General features: G+C 42.0%; 3 protein-coding genes across 4 annotated transcripts; all 3 read right to left on the bottom strand.

Moving 5' to 3' along the window:
- Nucleotides 1–8,880, bottom strand: LOC145469396 (2-hydroxyacylsphingosine 1-beta-galactosyltransferase-like). The gene is made up of 5 exons (XM_081453101.1): nucleotides 8,022–8,880; nucleotides 4,247–4,853; nucleotides 3,283–3,492; nucleotides 2,399–2,687; nucleotides 1–1,464 (listed from the first exon to the last, which is right to left on the bottom strand). Exons 1-5 carry the CDS (start codon nucleotides 8,187–8,189, stop codon nucleotides 1,185–1,187), a joined length of 1,554 nt encoding a protein of 517 aa, XP_081309227.1. The 5' UTR covers nucleotides 8,190–8,880; the 3' UTR covers nucleotides 1–1,184.
- An 82-nt stretch (nucleotides 8,881–8,962) lies between these two features.
- LOC145469395 (UDP-glucuronosyltransferase 1A5-like) lies at nucleotides 8,963–14,294 on the bottom strand. Of its 2 annotated transcripts, none has more exons than XM_081453099.1 (5): nucleotides 14,122–14,294; nucleotides 12,662–13,268; nucleotides 11,348–11,557; nucleotides 10,246–10,534; nucleotides 8,963–9,778 (listed from the first exon to the last, which is right to left on the bottom strand). In XM_081453099.1, the coding sequence occupies exons 1-5, from the start codon at nucleotides 14,287–14,289 to the stop codon at nucleotides 9,499–9,501; spliced, it is 1,554 nt and encodes a 517-aa protein (XP_081309225.1). In that variant the 5' UTR covers nucleotides 14,290–14,294; the 3' UTR covers nucleotides 8,963–9,498. The 2 variants fall into 2 exon arrangements, with proteins under 2 accessions (XP_081309225.1, XP_081309226.1); XM_081453100.1 differs by having other exon boundaries at nucleotides 13,731–14,214.
- Nucleotides 14,295–16,266: 1,972 nt separating this feature from the next.
- LOC145469249 (UDP-glucuronosyltransferase 2A1-like) lies at nucleotides 16,267–18,072 on the bottom strand. Its single transcript, XM_081452937.1, has 3 exons — nucleotides 17,874–18,072; nucleotides 17,120–17,408; nucleotides 16,267–16,477 (listed from the first exon to the last, which is right to left on the bottom strand). Exons 1-3 carry the CDS (start codon nucleotides 18,070–18,072, stop codon nucleotides 16,267–16,269), a joined length of 699 nt encoding a protein of 232 aa, XP_081309063.1.
- Nucleotides 18,073–18,089: the final 17 nt, after the last annotated feature.

Raw genomic sequence — 18,089 nt, 5'->3', positions numbered from 1 at the left:
AGTTTCATTCATTCATTCATTCTGTTTATTTGCCTTTTTACTTAATGTACAGTATTTATAAATATTTTAATGTGAGGCGAGGTGACCTCTAGAAACCACCAGGCTTTTAGTTGAGGCCACCTCGTGGGTAACAATACGGTTACATAAATAGTCCAACAGAGCGCGGCTTTGCCAGTTCAGTAATTATTTTACTAAAAACTCTTGCAGTTTTTTTCTTAAAATTGGGAAAACTTGACAATGAAGTGATTGTAACAGGAAGGGAATTCCAGATCTTTGGAACTTGGTAAAGAATTGATAATTTTTTTAGATTAGTCCGGCAATAATGCACGCGATAAATATTGGCTGTTCTGGTGCTATAGTTTATTGAGGATGCATCAGTCAGTCATCTGATGTAGATGTATTCCATCTAATAGGGTAATCCTCATCCTTGTAAATTACAACTATATATTGGTTCTAACAATTAGAACCTGTGCTACGCCATATACGAAAAACCACCCTTTGGATGTGGCTAAAAAAATATGTGCACGAAAACGTATTCCTCATCTAATACGGCAGCAAGAGACCCCAGGGAAAAGGTACAAAATAAATAAGCCAGACCATTTTAAAATTATACACACAAGGTGTTATAACAAAAGCTTAATACAAAAGTGGACGAACACGAAGACTGACTAACTTAGAATGACCTAAATCTCCCGCCAAATGCCTAAATAGTCCCCGAACGGCTTATGATGACATCCCGCGAGCCTCTCCATCGTGCCGTCAGAATATATAATAATTTCTGACTAATTCGTCCCTCAACCGTCAGAAATTACAGTTTGAATGACCAGTCCTACCAATCGGAGCTGGTACCAATTAACTTAAAACAATTATTTACAGTCTCAGCGAAAAAAACAACCGAGCTTTAATTAATTCGCAATCCAACAGCAAACGGTTCACAGCTTTTGACATCACGGCAAAAGGAACCAATCAGCTTCCTTTTCGCTTCTTAGCACAACCAGTGCCAAATTATATAATTACCTCTATGAGATGAACCTGCTGGAAATCTTGGTTGTTGTATTCATCATCTTAAGCTGGATATGTATTTTGGTGAACACAACTACCAGGATTCCCTGCAGGGGCGTCTCAGATAGGAAACGGGCCGTTGCAATACTGCAGAACGAACAAATTAGCTAGAAAGCGTTAACTCACTCCTTCTTAGTTTTGCTTTCACCCTTTCTACAACAAACACGGCAAAGGCACCTACATGTCAATCCTATTACCATGGTAACCAAGGTAACTAAGCTACCGAGGAAAGCCATGACGTCAAGTAAGTAGTATTGATACCAAGGGATATTGTACGCTTGACCTCTGAGGTGTTGGGCTCCATGTCTGAGGACATGTTCTATCCAGTCACCGGCTTTCTCTGACGGGGTCCGTGGACTGTCTTTCATCAGCTGGGAAATGCGCATTGCCTCTGTTCTGAATCTAGAATAAGCATTTGAAAAACTGAGTGAACTGCTTGTCGAGTGAGGAACAAAAAAACGAGTGAAAGATTGCGCTGGTAAGGGAGAGAGGGAAGAGAAGAAGAAGGGAAGGAGGAAGGGAGCGAGGTAGGGGAACTGGAGTTGAAGGAACTGGAGGGAGGTAGTTAGGGAGCAAAGCAAAGGAACTTTGGTCAGGGGAAGGAGGGAAGTAGGTAGGGAAGGAGGAAGGGAAAAGGGCAAGGGTATTGGAGTGGGAAGGAGAGAGGGAGGGAGGTAGGGAGCATCACAAGGGAACTTGGGTAGGGGGAAGGAGGTAGGTAGGTAAGGATGGAGAAAGGAAGTAAGGTAAGAGTTCTGAAGTGGGAAGGAAGGAGGGAGGGAGGCAGACAGCGAGGGAAGGTAGAAGTGAGCGAGGGAAAGAGATGAGATGGAGGAAGGTATCAATAAGGGAGCAAGGCAAGGGAATTGAAGTGGGAAGGAACAAAGGGGGTAAGGAGGGAAGGGGAGAGGAGGGAAGGAGGGAAGGACAAAGTCAGCGAGGGAAGGAGACGAGTGGGCGGAAAGGAAGAAGCGAGCAAGGCAAAGGGAACTGAAGTGGGAAGAACGGAGTGAGGGAGAAAGCGAGAGTGGACGGAAGGTAGGAAGGGAAAGAGGGAGGGAGCAATGGTGAAAGAAAGGGAGTAGGCTTTTATCGAATTGTTAAGCACATTTTGGCTTAATGTGGGACAAAGAGGACACTATTTTCCATCTTTAGGTCGATGTAACAGCACTAGCACAAATTTTCGTCAGTTACACAGCGCAATCACAATCATTACTAGAGAGCCATAAGTGAGCATGGACCATTTTGAGGATACTGGACTATGGCTAGAGAGCTAGGGAAGGAAGGAGGGAGAAAGCCATCACTATCCTTGTTCCTGTTTTGCTCACAACCTCACCTCGGCTCATTGACGACACGCTCAATTGTCTCAGATAGTTGTTCAGCATCCGTAGTTTTATGATCCACAGCTATTCCCAGTCCAAACCGTTCTGCTTTCTTGGCGTAAACAAACTGGTCCGAAAATAAGGGAACCGCCACCACAGGGACACCATAGTAGGCTGACTCATAAAAACTGTTGTGTCCCACATGGGAGACAAAAGCTTTGATATCTTTATGCGCCAATAGATCATTCTGAGGCAACCAGTTCACTGATTTGATGTTCGGCTTGAGAGAAGGTGGGACGTAGTCTAGAAATAGCATATTACTGCATAAAGTACAATTTCAGGTCCCTTTTTTGTTATCAGTCAAATATATTCTTGCGTTTTAACTGGTTCTTGCTCGTGTTCTATTGGAGGACAGACGCATAGATGATGTCATTAACATCATCATGACACGCTCGCCTTACAGCTCGAGTGCCACTTTTTTGTTGTTACCACTTTTTGACGTCATCCATTACTGAACAAACGCCAGGGCAACATGGAAGTTACTGTTCTTAATCGGATTTAATAACATATATAATGCCTCTCTATCTCAAATCAAAATGACTTCTTAAGACTATAGCTCTCCGTAAAGGTGGTTGCATTCGTTCGTCCGTTTATTCGGTTTCGGTCGGTCGTTCGTTCTTCGTTCGTTCGTTCGTTCAATCGGTCGTTCTTTCGTTCAGTCCATCGGTCGCTCGTTCTTTCGTTCGTTCGTACGTACGTAGTACTTGGATTATTTAATAAAACTGTTAACCTAAAGTACGATACAGTCAGTCAGTCAGTCAGTCAGTCAGTCAGTCAGTCAGTCTTTTAGTCAATTAATCAATACTTAGCAATCAAAGATGAATTGCAGCACTATCACCTTTCTTAAGCTTCCATAGAACTCTTTGCTTTAACTTTCCAAACGCGGTGGCCAGCAGCGTTATCTTTTCTTTACCAAGGACGGCTTCCACGTACGATCCAAAAGAAACCATTACAAACCCATACCCTCCTGAATTATTTACAAAGGACTCAAAATCAGGGGGGAGCTGTGAAGGTCTCTGGACTGTTACTGGACCAACCATTATATGACCTGAAACGTATTTTGGCGATCATTAGACAAACGATTTTTTTAGTACCATAAATCCCACATAACAGCAGTCTACCTTCAAAACTAGTGAAAAATCCTGAAACCTTACATAAACAAAAACTGTTCAGCACTAGCATGTAAAAATGTCTTTAACGGAACAACCTGTTAAACAATGAAATTATGAGCTTCAGATTTCTATCGCGTGAAAGTTACTGGGAAATGGAAAAGGTTGTGGAAACACTCGCCTGTCGGTTCGTGTTCCCTCAGCATTCCTCGTGTTTCCATAACTCAACAGAAACACGATACATGTGTTCTAATTCTAAAATAACATAGCTTCTGGAGTGGCGTCATAACGGCAAAAAAGTGCCAAGATATCAATCACACCATTCAATCAGTTATACTCTGGCCTTCTTGCCATGTGATTGGTTGATAAAGAATTCATGGCATGCCATTACAATGTATAGCATTTCTATAGATTACTATATTAAAAGAGGAAGCCCCATCAGCCTTAGCGACCTTAGCAGCTGGTTTTCATGCGGGTACTCTATCCTGGTCGAATTGGAATTTGTTGGTGGTTTTTATGGAGGGAGGAAAACCGGAGACCCCGAAGAAAAACCCTGGGAGCAAGGCGAACACCAACACAAAATCAACCCACATATGGCATAGGATCGGCAACAAACCCGATCCACATTGGGAGGAGGCGAGCGCTCTCACCTCTGCGCCATCCCTGCTCCCCAAATATATGAGATTGACCAACCTGGTAGAAGTGGTTGCGGAAACTCCAGCGCAAAATCTGCCACGTAAATCACTAGCGCTGAGTCTGGATAACTTTCACTGTAGCTTCTTTCGGGATTGATATTGAATCTGACTTTAATTTCGTCCATTGTTCGAATGTACACAAGGTCCATTACCAGTCTGACGAAACAATAATCAACCAAGGTTCGAACACGCTGAATGAAGGTCATGTTACTTGGAAATCCTGACCCACGCAACGGAATATAAGACAATGGCAAGGGAGCTTTGCGATACGCTGTCAATATATCATTGGGCGATCCAGTCACTATCATCACATTCGGAATATCAAGGACCTCGCTGAGTAACACACCACATGATGCAAGGGAGTCTATCACAAGCAAATCAAAATTCTTCAACTCTTGCAGGAGCGCGCTGCTGTTCAGTAGACATTCACACATGACCAGTTGAACTTTATGGAAGTTCCAACCAACAGAGTACTTGTTCCCATCAAGTGCAGGTCTTATCAGCAAGTCTTCAACAAAACCAGGTTTGTAGGGAACTTGAAAAGTCTTGTGTGGGATTTTCTCATTGGCTTTTGCTGGCGTATCAGAAGACACCAGCATTGCAACCTTTCAACGACAAAAACAAAAACTAAAACTAAAACAGAAACAGCCAAAAAGAAATTTCAAAATTTCAAAACTCTGTAAGTTAGCTGTTGATTCTGACGGAGCCTCTTAAAAATAGGCACCCAAAGGGATACTCCAGCCCATTAACGGACACGAGCCGATGACAATAGTGTGGGATACCACACGTATCCTTCATTATTGTCATCACTCATGCCGCAGGTATCCCACACAAAAACAGTCCGTTTAATTTGTTAACTGAACATAACCTGATCGAAAACACAAGAGAAAAGACACATTACTTTGGAACCTGTTTTTAACTGCCACCCTTTGGGGTTGCTCTTTAATACCCCGGTAATGTTCCCAGCCAATTTTTAAATGAGTTTTATAACAGATTTTTTCGGTCCGGCGGAGCGTTTTGAAGCATGGAGGGATTGGGTGGGGGTGGGGGGCTCATCGTTAAGCCAGGCGCATACCTCTGCTCGTATTTTCCAAAATGTCTTGCGCTGTTTGTTTATGGACTTCTCCTAAGAGCGATTTGGTGACAGACGTTTTGTTGAGAGCTTCGCAAATGGTTCTAATATTTGCGACCTGACGTGCTTAATTCGGGTAGTGCAGTTTTCACTGCATCATGTGAAGCTGGTGGCCTAGCCGGCCACGGTCTATATCAGTTCCAAAGCAAGACCATTTGCAACTCTTCCAAATGCTCGCTGAAGTAGTCGCTGCTTGGTACGGCCACAAGAAACGTGCTTAGGGGACAAAGCCCCCCAAAATTTCCGTTTGGAGGAGGGGATGGATACAGCCCCCCTGCCCCCCTGCCCCCTGCCCCCCCTGCCCCCCTGCCCCCCCCCCTGCCCCCCTGCCCCTCTGCCCCGTTTAACTACCTCACACAGACTAGACATGATAATGCATGCATTTTTCGGACCTTATCTATACGAGCCGAATACAGTACAGTGTTTATACCAAAGTGTACCTATCGAAAAGCTGATTTAACCATAACCAACCGTATCAGTTTCTAAGCACAAGGACTGGCAACTTCATGTTGGGATCAGGTAGCTCATTTGATATCATTCAGCATACAACACTATTATTACAATCATGGAAAACTACAACAGATACCATGGTAACGGACCTTCGTTCAAGATTCCGTAAATAGAATCCTAGATATTATATTTTCAATCATCAAAAACAGATACAATCCACGGGGGAGAGGAGGGGGGGGGGGACCTCCCAGAAAAATTGGGTGGGGTGTGCAGCCCGCTTCCCAAAACCCTTACCCTATTTATGACCAAAATCTGCGATTTTCCCTACCCTATTTATGAGGTGACCCCAAATCAATACCCTATTTTAGACCTATCTTATATCTAGTTCCCTAGTAAATACCGATGTTAAAGGCATCGTGATGGGCTTTTCTTGATCGGTCTTATCGATAATGATGAAAACGTTGCTTCTTCTGAAAAACATGCCCAATTTATTCAAGACTAGAGTGCAAAAACCAGACCCTATGAATGATCAAAATGGCTATAATCTATACCCTTTTTATGACCAAAACGGCTGAAAAACCATATCCTTTGGGGCTCCACATACCTCATAGGCCATATAAGGGAGTATCCCCCACCCCCCCCGAGGGGATACAATACTAACCACAGGGCTACATACGATCAGAACAGCCTATGGAGTGGGTGGGTCAGGAATCTAAAAAAAACTACTAAACTTGGTTGCTACTTATTGCTATTGCTCTGGTTAAATTGCTGCGATGTCTCTAACGTACGCGAATTGCTAAAGTCAGATTATACAATACTTAGTGAATTACTGGGATCTCATTGGTATTCAATAAATCTTTTGACTTACATGCTGCGAATGGCACAATTAAGGGCTAGGACAAGGCGCTGCCCGGCACTAAGTAAATACCGTGATAAGCCCTGGGCTAATACAACTTCGTAAGGGCTTTTAGATGGGCTTATAAATAGAGGGGTTTATATCCGAGGGGGTTATAACCGGAATAATCATAATAAAAAACAAAAACGTTTGGAAACGAGCTATAGCTGCACGTGTTGATTGAAATAGGTTTTTCATTTACTGGTAATTGAGCTTTAAAACATCGTAATAAAACGAATTCAAAACAAGGAAAGCTAAAGAGGAGAGCTTATATCCTGGGGGGGGGGGGGGGGGGGCTCATAACCGGGGTGTAGTTTTGGTTTACAGGTAGGCTGGCCTATGAAAAAGGAGAACGCTTATAAGTGGCACTTTACGGTATAACAGCTCTCTATGTCTAGGTTCATATAAATATGATTAATATTCGCGTCTGTATTGGACATCACTGGAGGCTAGGGATGCTGTCTCTGGCTTCCAGAAACACCTTGAGATACAAATGTCACCCAGAGACGTCGGAGCGGACTTTTAAAGAACCGCAGAGAACTGCGTGGCAATAAACAGTCATCAAAAGTAATATATGTAGAGATGGATGGATGGACATAATGTTCAGACCAAGTGAAGCAAAGCATTAACCTTAATTAATTTCAAGTCTGAGCGTTCTCAACGTTTTGAATATTAATGTTTGGTAGAAAATCTGAACAGATCGCGTCTTTCGAATTCCTTCTACTCGTTTTCCACAGGCTGAAGATTAATCGGTCAGTGTAAAACGAAGACTGCGGACTGCGGACTGCGGACTGCAGACTGTGAGCCGGGGGGTAAAATGAAGACTGGAGGTAAAATGAAGACTGCATGCAGACCAGGGGTAAATACAGTCCGCAGACTGTACATATAAACTTTTTGGATCACGAGCGTATCGATAGAGGGTATCGATCGACAGTCGACTGCGGATGTTTTCAGTACACATGATTCAACTTTTTCACTGAATCGTGTTACCGTTTCCACCATTGAGAACTGATCGTAAACAGGCTAACTGAAGCGTTATTTAGCGGCTAACCTGAGTGATATTCATGATCAGGCTAATTAACCGGACTACAACTTAACCAGAATAACTCTGTTTACGATTAGCATTCGATAATGGGAAGAGCACGATATATTCTTAAAAAGTCTGTAGACTGCAGTCTGCATTTTACCCTCAGTCTTCATTTTACCTCCGGTCCGCAGTCTGCGTTTTACACCGACCGGAGGTCTACGAATCATGGACAAACGTGGTTTATACAGCACTCAGTTTTAGGTCAGTACCTCGTGTCCTCGTAAAGCCAGCTCTTTTAGGGGACTGCTGATGACATAGTAATGAGATCCCGAACCAAAAGCACTGTATCCCAAGATTTTAGCAGAAAAAGCTGTCTTAACAGTAAGAAGCAAGAGCAGGAAACACAACGACGCCATGTTGTAAAAGAAGTTTTGCATATTTGGGGACACTTGAATCGGAACGTAACGCAACTCTTCATGATTGTCACACCATCCCAATTGAAGCTTCGATCAAAAATTTCGTTTTAAATCTTTCGATAATTTCCAATGGAAATAGGACAGCATTTTCTGATTGACTGAAAAGAGTTTAAGAAAAATGATTAAGAGCCCTGTTCAGTCATCTTTGACAGTTCTTGAAAAGGATTGTCTCCAGGGTTATGATTTCGGGAGATCATTTCACCTTTTAGGACGGAAGGTCACGCACTGCTTTTCTGTGACAATTGCAACTAAGTCATATTATTTTAATGGTGACTGAGCCAAAAGAGCTGAGCCAATCCAAACTATGATATGTCAATTAAGAAATACTAAGCGATTCACATGAGTCCAAGGTCTCAATAACGCAGCGCATAGAATATGAAGCCGCCATGAGCTGTGACAAAAAAAAAGTTCTGCATGCTGCACCCGTCACGAAAATTTTCCACGGTGATCCGCCGTAATATATAGTCTTGGGCTTGAGCCTTTTTTAAATTTTAGAGTCTTAGACCTCAGCCGCTTTGCGTATAATTTTGAAAACCTTGGCGTAAGGAAGAAAAAAATATATACGGCATTAACATGTTTCCTTTACTTTTTATCTGTTTCAATCGATTTTATGCAGTTTTATAAGATTTCGTAATTTGTAACACTTAACTGAAATTTTTTTTCCCCGTTACTCGGTTTCTCGTTACTTCGTTACTTGTTAATCGTTACTTTGTTACTCTGTTTAGCAACACCCGTTGTTCTGTTTGTTTGTTTGTTTATTTGTTTTTAATTTAATATTTCTTTTACAGACTGGAGTCACCATCAAATTGTTATGAGTAAAAAGAAATGGTGAATGATTTCAACAATATCGACTAACAAACTACAGAATTGATTAGAACTACCTGGATCACACACAATACTACTTTGAACGACTAGTTGTACAAATCTGAGCCGTTACAGTAACTTAAAACATTTATTTACATACAGTCTCACCGAAAAAACGACCGAACTTTGATTCGAAATCTAACAACAAACGGTTCACAACTTGTGACATCACGGCAAAGCAAACTATCTCAGCTTCTTTTTATCTTCTTAGCACAATCAGTGCCCAATGTTGCCTTTATGAGATGCGCCTGCAGGGAATCATGGTTGCTGTATTCATCATCTTGGTCTGGATATTTATTCTGGTGAATACAACCACCATGATAACCTGCAGGGGCGTCTCATGGAAGGAACTGGCCGTTGCAATACTGCAGAACGGACAAACTAGCCAGAAAGCCCACGTGCGATCTCACTCCTTCTTAGTTTTGCTTTCACCCTTTCTACAACAAACGCGGCAAAGGCATCTACATGCCAATCCTATCACCATGGCCACCAAGGTAACTATAGTAACAAGAAAAGCCATGACGTCAAGTAAGTAGTATTGATACCAAGGGATTTTGTACGCTTGACCTCTGAGGTGTTGGGCTCCATGTCTGAGAACATGCTCTATCCAGTCACCGGCTTTCTCTGACGGGGTCCGTGGACTGTCTTTCATCAGCCGGGAAATGCGCATTGCCTCTGTTCTGAATCTAGAATAAGCATTTGAAAAACTGAGTGAACTGCTTGTCGAATAAGCAACAAAAAGCGAGGGAAAGAGTGTGTTGGTACAGAGGTTTTTTGGGAAGCGCGATGAAGGGAATGGCGAAAGGTAGGGAAGCGGGGATAAAAGGGATAGGGGATAGTAGGGAGAGAAGGAGGAAGGAAGAGAGGTACCAGGGGGAACTTGAGTAGGGGGGAAGGAGGAAGGTAAGGAGGGAAGAAAGAAATGAGCGAGGAAAGGAGACGGGTGGGAGGAAAGAGGGAAAGAAGGAGGAAGGGAACAGGACAAAGGGAACTGAATTGAGAAGGAAGGAGAGAGGGAGGAAGCGAAGGTGGACGGAAGGCTAGGGAAGGAAGGAGGGAGGGAGAAATGGTAGAAGAATGGGAATAGGTTTTTATCGATTGTGCTAATTTCCGACCCATAAGTCGAAACAAAATGGATAAAGGAAATGCTCACCTCGGCTCATTAACTACACGCTCAATTGTCTCAGATAGTTGTTCAGCATCTGTAGTTTCATGATCCACAGCTATTCCCAGTCCAAACTGTTCTGCTTTCTGGGCGTTGGCAAATTGGTCCGAAAATAAGGGAAATGCCACCACAGGGACACCATGGTACGCTAACTCATAAAGACTGTTGTGTCCCACATGGGAGACAAAAGCTTTGATGTCCTTGTGAGCCAACAGATCGTTCTGAGGTAACCATGACACTACTTTGATGTTTGGCTTGAGAGACGGTGGAACGTAGTCTAGAAATAGCATATTACTGCAAGTGTAGTTTCAAGTCACTTTTATAAAATCAGTCAAATGTATCATTCTTGCATTTTTCTTGTCCTTATTATTTGGGGGACAGACGCATCAACGATATGAACATCAGTGATCTCGTGTGCCACTTTTTCGTTATGAGAACATTTTGACGTCATCTGTGACCCATCAGAGAAGCTTACGCAGTGACGACGGCGACGCCGAGGACGTCGGCTAGAAAAAATGGATTTACATTGTACTTTTGAATTTTGCAATTATCTAGAACTGTACAGTAGGCCGAGCGGTCTAAAACTCCACTCAATCCAAATATGTAACGGCAGCGATCAATTTCAGAAGAAAAAAATTAGCATCGTGGCTCACATTCTTCAAAATACGCAAAACTTGACGTTGTTGCTTTGCAGCGAATGGTTACAAAATGTACAAAGATTTGTAGCGCACGTGCACAACCATTGTTCTGCTTAGTAAGTGTTTTGGTCGGTGACGTTCTTGTTGCAGTTGGCGTCGTGCTTAGCTTAAGCTCCCTGTTGTTACTGAACAGAAACCCAGCAACATGGAATCTTATTTGTTCAGCAGAATTAATAGCACATATAAAATGCCGCTTTATCTGAAATCGAAATGATTACTTGCGACGTATTCTCCGAAAGGTGGTTTTATTCGTTCGTTCGTTCGTAAGTACGTCATAGTTTGTTTAATAAAGCAGGTTAGCACATGCAGTAAGCCTACAGTAGGAGCCAGTCAATCGGTCTGTTAGTTAATTAGTGAATAAAGCAATCAAAGAAGAATTGCAGCATTATCACCTTTATTAAGTCTCCATAGAACTCTTTGCTTTAACTTTCCGAACGCGGTGGCCAGCATCGTGATCTTTTCTGTACCAAGGGCTGCTTCCACGTATGATCCAAAGGAAACCATTACAAACCCATACCCTCCTGAATTATTGACAAAGGATTCAAAATCAGGGGGGAGCTGTGAAGGCCTCTGGACTGTTACTGGACCAACCATGATATGACCTGAGACATATTTTGACAATCATTAGACAAACGATCTTTTAGTGTCATAAATCCCACATAACAGCAGTCTATCTTCAAAACTAGTGGAAAAATCCTAAAACCTTACATAGACAAAAGATATTAAAATTTAGGTCAAGCACTAGCATATACAAATCAGTGGCGGATCCAGACCTTGAGCTAAGGAGGGTGGTGGAGGGGGGGGGGGGGAAGGCGTTTTTTTTTAATGCCTGCCCTGCCGGCTCTTCCTTCTCCATTTTTTTTTTTTTACCCAAAATAAGAGAGGGGGGGAGGCGGGCCCTCCGTGCCCTTCCTCTAGATCCGCCACTGAAATGTCTTTAACGGAATAACCTACAGTCGAACCTCTGGTTGCGACCATCTCCCGTAAGCGACCACCTTTCCTCAGCGGCCACTTTTTCAAAATACCAAAAACTTTCCAAGCCAAATCACTGTATTTGGAACCTCTTGTAAGCGACCACCTCTCGTAAGAGAACGCGACCACTTTTAGAGCTGAAAGTTTGAAATTTTCTTTTGTTTTTAACCTCCCGTAAGCGAACACTTGACAGATAATAGATCAACATTGGATAATATGGGGTTATAACATTCTCATATTCCTGGGGTTGTACAAGAGACGAAAATTTCTCAATGGGAAGTACCAAATTTTTTTTTCGAAATTGACATGACATTTCACATGAATAAAACATTTAAAACATGGGGCAAGCGTCTGCAGCTACCTTATGCTAATGAGACAAAATTATGACCCACTATGGTCTAAGCCCTCGTAAGTGACCACCTCCCGTTGGCGACCACCAAGGCTGAACATTTCGGGTGGTCGCTTACGGGAGATTCGACTGTATTTAACAAAACATCATTTCTATCGTGCATATCGAGTCAACGATCACGCGCTAGAAATCTCGAGTTCATAATTATAATATGCGACCAGTTTTCCATAACGAGTTTCTGGAGTCACGTCATAACGACAGAAAACTGCCAATGCATCAATCATACAATTCAGTCAGCTATAATATGGTCTTCTTGCCATCTGATTGGTTGATTAAACATTCATTGCATGCCATTACAGTGTATATTTCTATGTGATTAACCCACCTGGTAAAAGAGGTTGCGGAAAGTCCACAGCAAAATCTGCCAAGTAAAGCACTAGTGCTGAGTCTGAATAACTTTCACTGTAGCTTCTTTCGGGATTGATATTGAATTTGACTTTAATCTCGTCCATTGTACGAATGAACAAAAGGTCGAGTAGCACTCTGCCGAAACAATACTTAAATACGTTTCTAACCCGCTGAATGAAGGTCATGTTACTTGGAAATCCTGATCCACGCATCGGAACATAAGACAATGGTAAGGGAGCTTTGCGATACGGTGCGAAGATATCATTGGGAGATCCAGTCACTACCATGACATTCGGAATATAAAGGACCTCGCTGAGTAACACACCACATGGTGCAAAGGCGTCAAAAACAATCAGATCAAAATTCTTTAACTCTTGCAGGAGTTCGGTGCTATTCAATAGACATTCACACATGACCAGTTGAATTTTATGGTAGTTCCAACCAACAGTATACTTGCCCCCTGCGAGGGCAGGTTTTATCAGCAAATCTTCAACAAAGCCAGTTTTGTAGGGAACTTGAAAAGTCTTGTGTGTGATTTTCTCATTGGCTTTTGCTGGCCTATCAGAGGACACCAGCATTGCAACCTTTCAAAAACAAAACCAAAAACTGAACAAAAACAAAACAGTTAAGTCTCAAATTTGAAAAATCTAGCTGTTGATTCTGACGGAGCTCCCTTTAATTTGTTAACTGAAAATAACCCGATTCAAAACACAAGAAAAAAGACAGACACAAGGCTTCTTCACTTTTCAGCGATTTTGAAAATCATCGCGGAGAAGGCCCTGGGAGCGAGGTTGAGACAGACATTACGTCAGAACCTGTTTTTAACTGTCACCCTTGGGGTTTGTTCTTTTAAAATAAAATTTTTTCGGCCAGACAATACGTAACAGGCGTAACTCTCTCAAATTAGACATGAGAATGCATGCATTCAATTCTTCGTACAGTATCTATACGAGCCTGAATACAGACCCAATATATGAATATATACATATGGATATATAGTCATACTTATGCCAAACTGTAGGGATCGAAAAGTTGATTTTACCAACCGTATCAGTTTGTCTATAACTGGACATCACTGGAGGCTGGGGATGCTCTCTCTAGCCCTTAGAAACACCTTGAGATACAAAGGTCACCCAGAGACGGCGGAGCGAACTTTTAGAGAACCGCAGAGAACAGTTTTGTAACAGACGTAAAAGTGATATTTGATGCGGATGTCAGTGCACGTAATGTTCAAACCGAGTTAAGCAAAGCATTAACTAATTAACTGACTACAAGCCTGAGCGTTTAAAAAACGTTTTGTAGATTCTTGTTTGGTAGAATATCTGAACGGATTGCGTATTGCTTTCTGGTCACGCACAGACCCGTTTTCCTTAGGCTGTCAGGATTAATCGATAAACGCGATTCAGCAAGTTACAGCGCTCAGTTTTTGATCAGTACCTCGTGTCCTCGTGAAGCAAGCTCTTGTAGGGGACTGCTGACGACGTAGTAATGAGATCCCGAACCAAAAGCACTGTATCCCAAGATTTTAGCAGAAAAAGCTGTCTTAACAGTAAGAAAAAAGAGCAGGAAACACAACACCGCCATATTGTAAGCGACCTTATGCATATTTAATATTTGGAGGCACTTGAATCGGAACGTAATTGTAACGTAACGCAGCCGTAACGCAACTCTACCTGATTGTCACACCATCCCAGTTGAAGAGAATCCGTTAATTTCCAGTGCAAATTAGACAGCATTTTCTGATTGACTACACAGAGATAAAAAATGGTCAAAAAAGTTTCGTAACACAAGGCAACCTCTCATGCTATATCGTGGCTGAAATTCCGCTCAATTCGATTTGGCTTCCTGAAAGTTATGGCGGAGTTTCGTCAGTAGTTTAGTTCTTTGCAGAGGTAACTAGCGGCACTCCAGCTGGCAAAAAGATTTCGGTCTCTAATAGTTATACTTCACGTCACGTTTTGTTTTAGACTGACGAAGTCTCCTCAAACAAATGCAGTCTAAATTGTGAAAAGGTAATCATTATCATCATTATCATTATCGTTATCGTTATCAGTGTCATTATCATTGTATTACCGTTATCTTTGCCGTTTTCGTTATTGGTCTCGATACTTGGTACTGACCAAAAGAATCGCGTGGAGCCTGGGAACGAGATTAGACAAAGCAGGTGATAGTATGAAAACTTCGTGTTGGTACGATAAAAAACTATAACAATAGACCTCATAACATACTTCTTCAGAAAGGTAACTTTATTGAGGTAACTTTATTGATGGATAAATTTTATTTTCGGCATCCGGAGAGAAAAACTTATGTGCTAATAATAATGCAAGAAGCTAATGATCCAAATAAATAAGAATACAAAAGCAAAAACCGACACAACGTAGGATGATTTTTTGAAGGTGTGCTATATTTCGGCTGGCCAAACCAGCCTTCTTCAGGTACAATGAGAATTTTACATTGGGACGTGTTTTTATGTAGCCGATATTTTCGTAATACCGGAAATACGTAAAACTCAGCCGAAATATAGTACACCTTCAAAAAGTCATCCTACGTTGTGTCGGTTTTTGCTTTTGTATTCTTCATTTTATATGTAAAGCCGATTAGATCACTATTGATCCAACGTATACCAGCAGGATCATCGTTCCCATTGCTTGCTTAAACATTTTCTTATAAATAAGAATGCCTGATCGCATGTCAGAAGTTAATAGGCCATATTCGTATCCTCGGTATTGAACTGGAACTAGCTTGGAAAGGAGGCACATGCGTAGGAAAATATCATTAAAAAGAAGTCAATGTCATTTGCATTTGAAAAGACTTCTCGCATTAGCCTCAGTTGCAAGCTAGATCCAGTCTAATACCGAGAATACGAATATGGCCTATTCATAGGCAAGTATCTATTAATCATTACTTTGCAATCCCACTGATTTCAGCTGATGTCTTAAACCCGGTCTAAAAGGAGGATCCCGACAGGCAAGGTGATACAAATCCAATTTTCAGCCCAAATTTTACCCTTACCTCATTTCCGATTTATTTATTATTATTTTTTTTTTTTTGCCTAAATCACAGTCCCATTCAAATTTTGTCTGTGATTCTCAGTCCAGGTCATCCAAATTCCATTTTACAAGTGAAAAAGTTAGAGAAATTTTAGTTCCCATTTTACCTTAAAGAAGCTCAGCCATTGTATTTTGGGTTATTTTGACCACGTACAAAATTATCTTTAATGGAAGGAAACCTGAAAATAGTGCTTTTAAAGGTGCGCTTGTGTAGTTTACTAAGATAGAAAAAAAAAACACCAAAGAGATAATAATAAACCATAAAGAAGCAAGGATGGTTAAGAATGGAAAAGATTAATACTGATTACAAACGATGAACTTGACAAATTTAGGCTAAACTTTTGAAGATGTAGGAAACCGTAACGTAGTTCGGAGCCCTCTACCAGCGTTTGATTCTAATCGATGATTTCCTGACAAAATATCAAGCGGCAATATTGTTTAATTTGATTACTAATTCGAGATCATTCCCTCTTGGGTTTGGCATCACCCTTGCTACAGCACACACGGGAAATGCATCTACATATCAGCCTTATTAGAATGCAACCAAAGTAACTATAGCAACAAGGAAGGCTATGACGTCAAGAAGGTAGTACTGATACCAAGGAATGTTAAACACTTGAGCTCTGAGGTGCCGGGCTCCACCATGTCTGAGTACATTCTCTATCCAGTCACCAGTTTTCTCCAATGGGGTCCGTGGACTGTCTTTCATCAGCCGGGAAATGCGCATCGCGTCTGCCTTGAATCTGAAACAAACGTTCAGAAAACTGAGAAAACTTGCACACACAGTTCACACACTTTGTTGTAATTACCAGGCGAATCGAAATTGCACGTCAGATGAGGAACAAAGAAAAAAAGAGTGAAAGAGTACGCAAGGTAGCGTGGGAAGCCGGAGGGAGGGAAAGAAGGGGGGAAGAGCGGAAAAGAAGAGGGCAGAGGAGGTGAGGGAGGGATGGAGGGAGCAAGGGCGCCCGGGGATAGTCTACAACGTTGTATGCGGGAAGGCTCCTTACCCTTTTGTACTTAAAATGAAAAAGGTACTCCTTTAACATACTTTCATAACTGGCTCGTATTATGAATAAATCGCCAAAAAGGAAGTCTTCTTGTAATTTTCACGTAATGCCTAATAAATGAAATGATCCAGCCACGAGGTGCTTGTGTTCGAAATGTTTTAATTTAAGACCCTTTATTTGATGTAACTAAATGACAGATTTGTCTACCCTTTCATATACCTCAACTTGTGAAACCCCTACCCTTTTAAATACCTTAAGCCTGAAAACGGTACTCCTCTCGGGCGGAGCCTCCCCGTATAGGCCATTATAGGAAATACCCCCCGGCAAGGAAGTAAGCCATCCCCTTGCCAGTCGCCTCTTTGCTAGCAACCTCACCTCGGTTCATCAACTACCCGCACAATTGTCTCAAACAGTTGTTCAGCATCCATAGTTCCATAATCCACAACTATTCCCAGTCCAAATTGCTCTGCTTTCTTGGCATTGAGAAACTGGTCCGAAAATAAGGGAACAGCCACCACAGGGACACCATAGTACGCAGACTCGTAAAGACTGTTGTGTCCCACATGGGAGACAAAAGCTCTGATGTCCTTGTGAGCCAATAGATCATTCTGAGGTAACCATGACACTACTTTGATGTTTGGACTGAGAGATGGTGGAACATAATCTAAAAATGGTCAAATGTTTTGTAAGAGTAGTGCTATGTCATTGAATTAGTCATACTAAGTTACTTGAGGTAAATATGCAAATTACTGCTCTAAAAATGCTCGCTTGCTTTACGATCATTCACCCAATCAGGCCGTTAGTCGGTTGGTCGGTCCACCAGACAGCCAGGCAGTTTATCAGTAACTTAGCCAGTCAGTCGTCAAGTTGGCCACCTAGCTGATGTGTCATGTAGCAAGCCCGGCCAGTCAGCAGATCTGTCTGTCAGTCAGTAAGTCAGTGGGTCAACAGTCAGTCAGTCGGTCAGTCAGTCGGTCAGTCAGTCAGTCAGTCAGTCAACCAATTGACCAGTGGGTCCATCATTCATTGAGCCAGTCAGACAGACAGTCAGTTCGTCAGTTTTAAACAATCAATTAGTCAATAAATCAGCCAGTCGCTCAATCTCTCGCTAAAATTGTAACTTAATCACCTTTCAGTCTCCACAGAACTTTCTGCTTCAACTTTCCAAAGGCTGTAGCCAGCATGTTTATCTTTTCTTTAGGAATAACTGATTCCACATATGTTCCAAAGGAAGCCATTATGAAGCCGTACCCCCCTGAATCGCCTACAAATTCCTGAAAATCAGGAGGGAGCTTCTCAGACTTTTGAACTGTGATTGGTCCCACCATGATATGACCTATAATAA

This window comes from Orbicella franksi, chromosome 15 (assembly GCF_964199315.1).
Source record: "Orbicella franksi chromosome 15, jaOrbFran1.1, whole genome shotgun sequence".
NCBI lineage: Eukaryota > Metazoa > Cnidaria > Anthozoa > Scleractinia > Merulinidae > Orbicella > Orbicella franksi.
The sequence above is the reverse complement of the archived record's forward strand: the minus strand, read 5'-3'. Positions and strand labels throughout refer to the sequence as shown.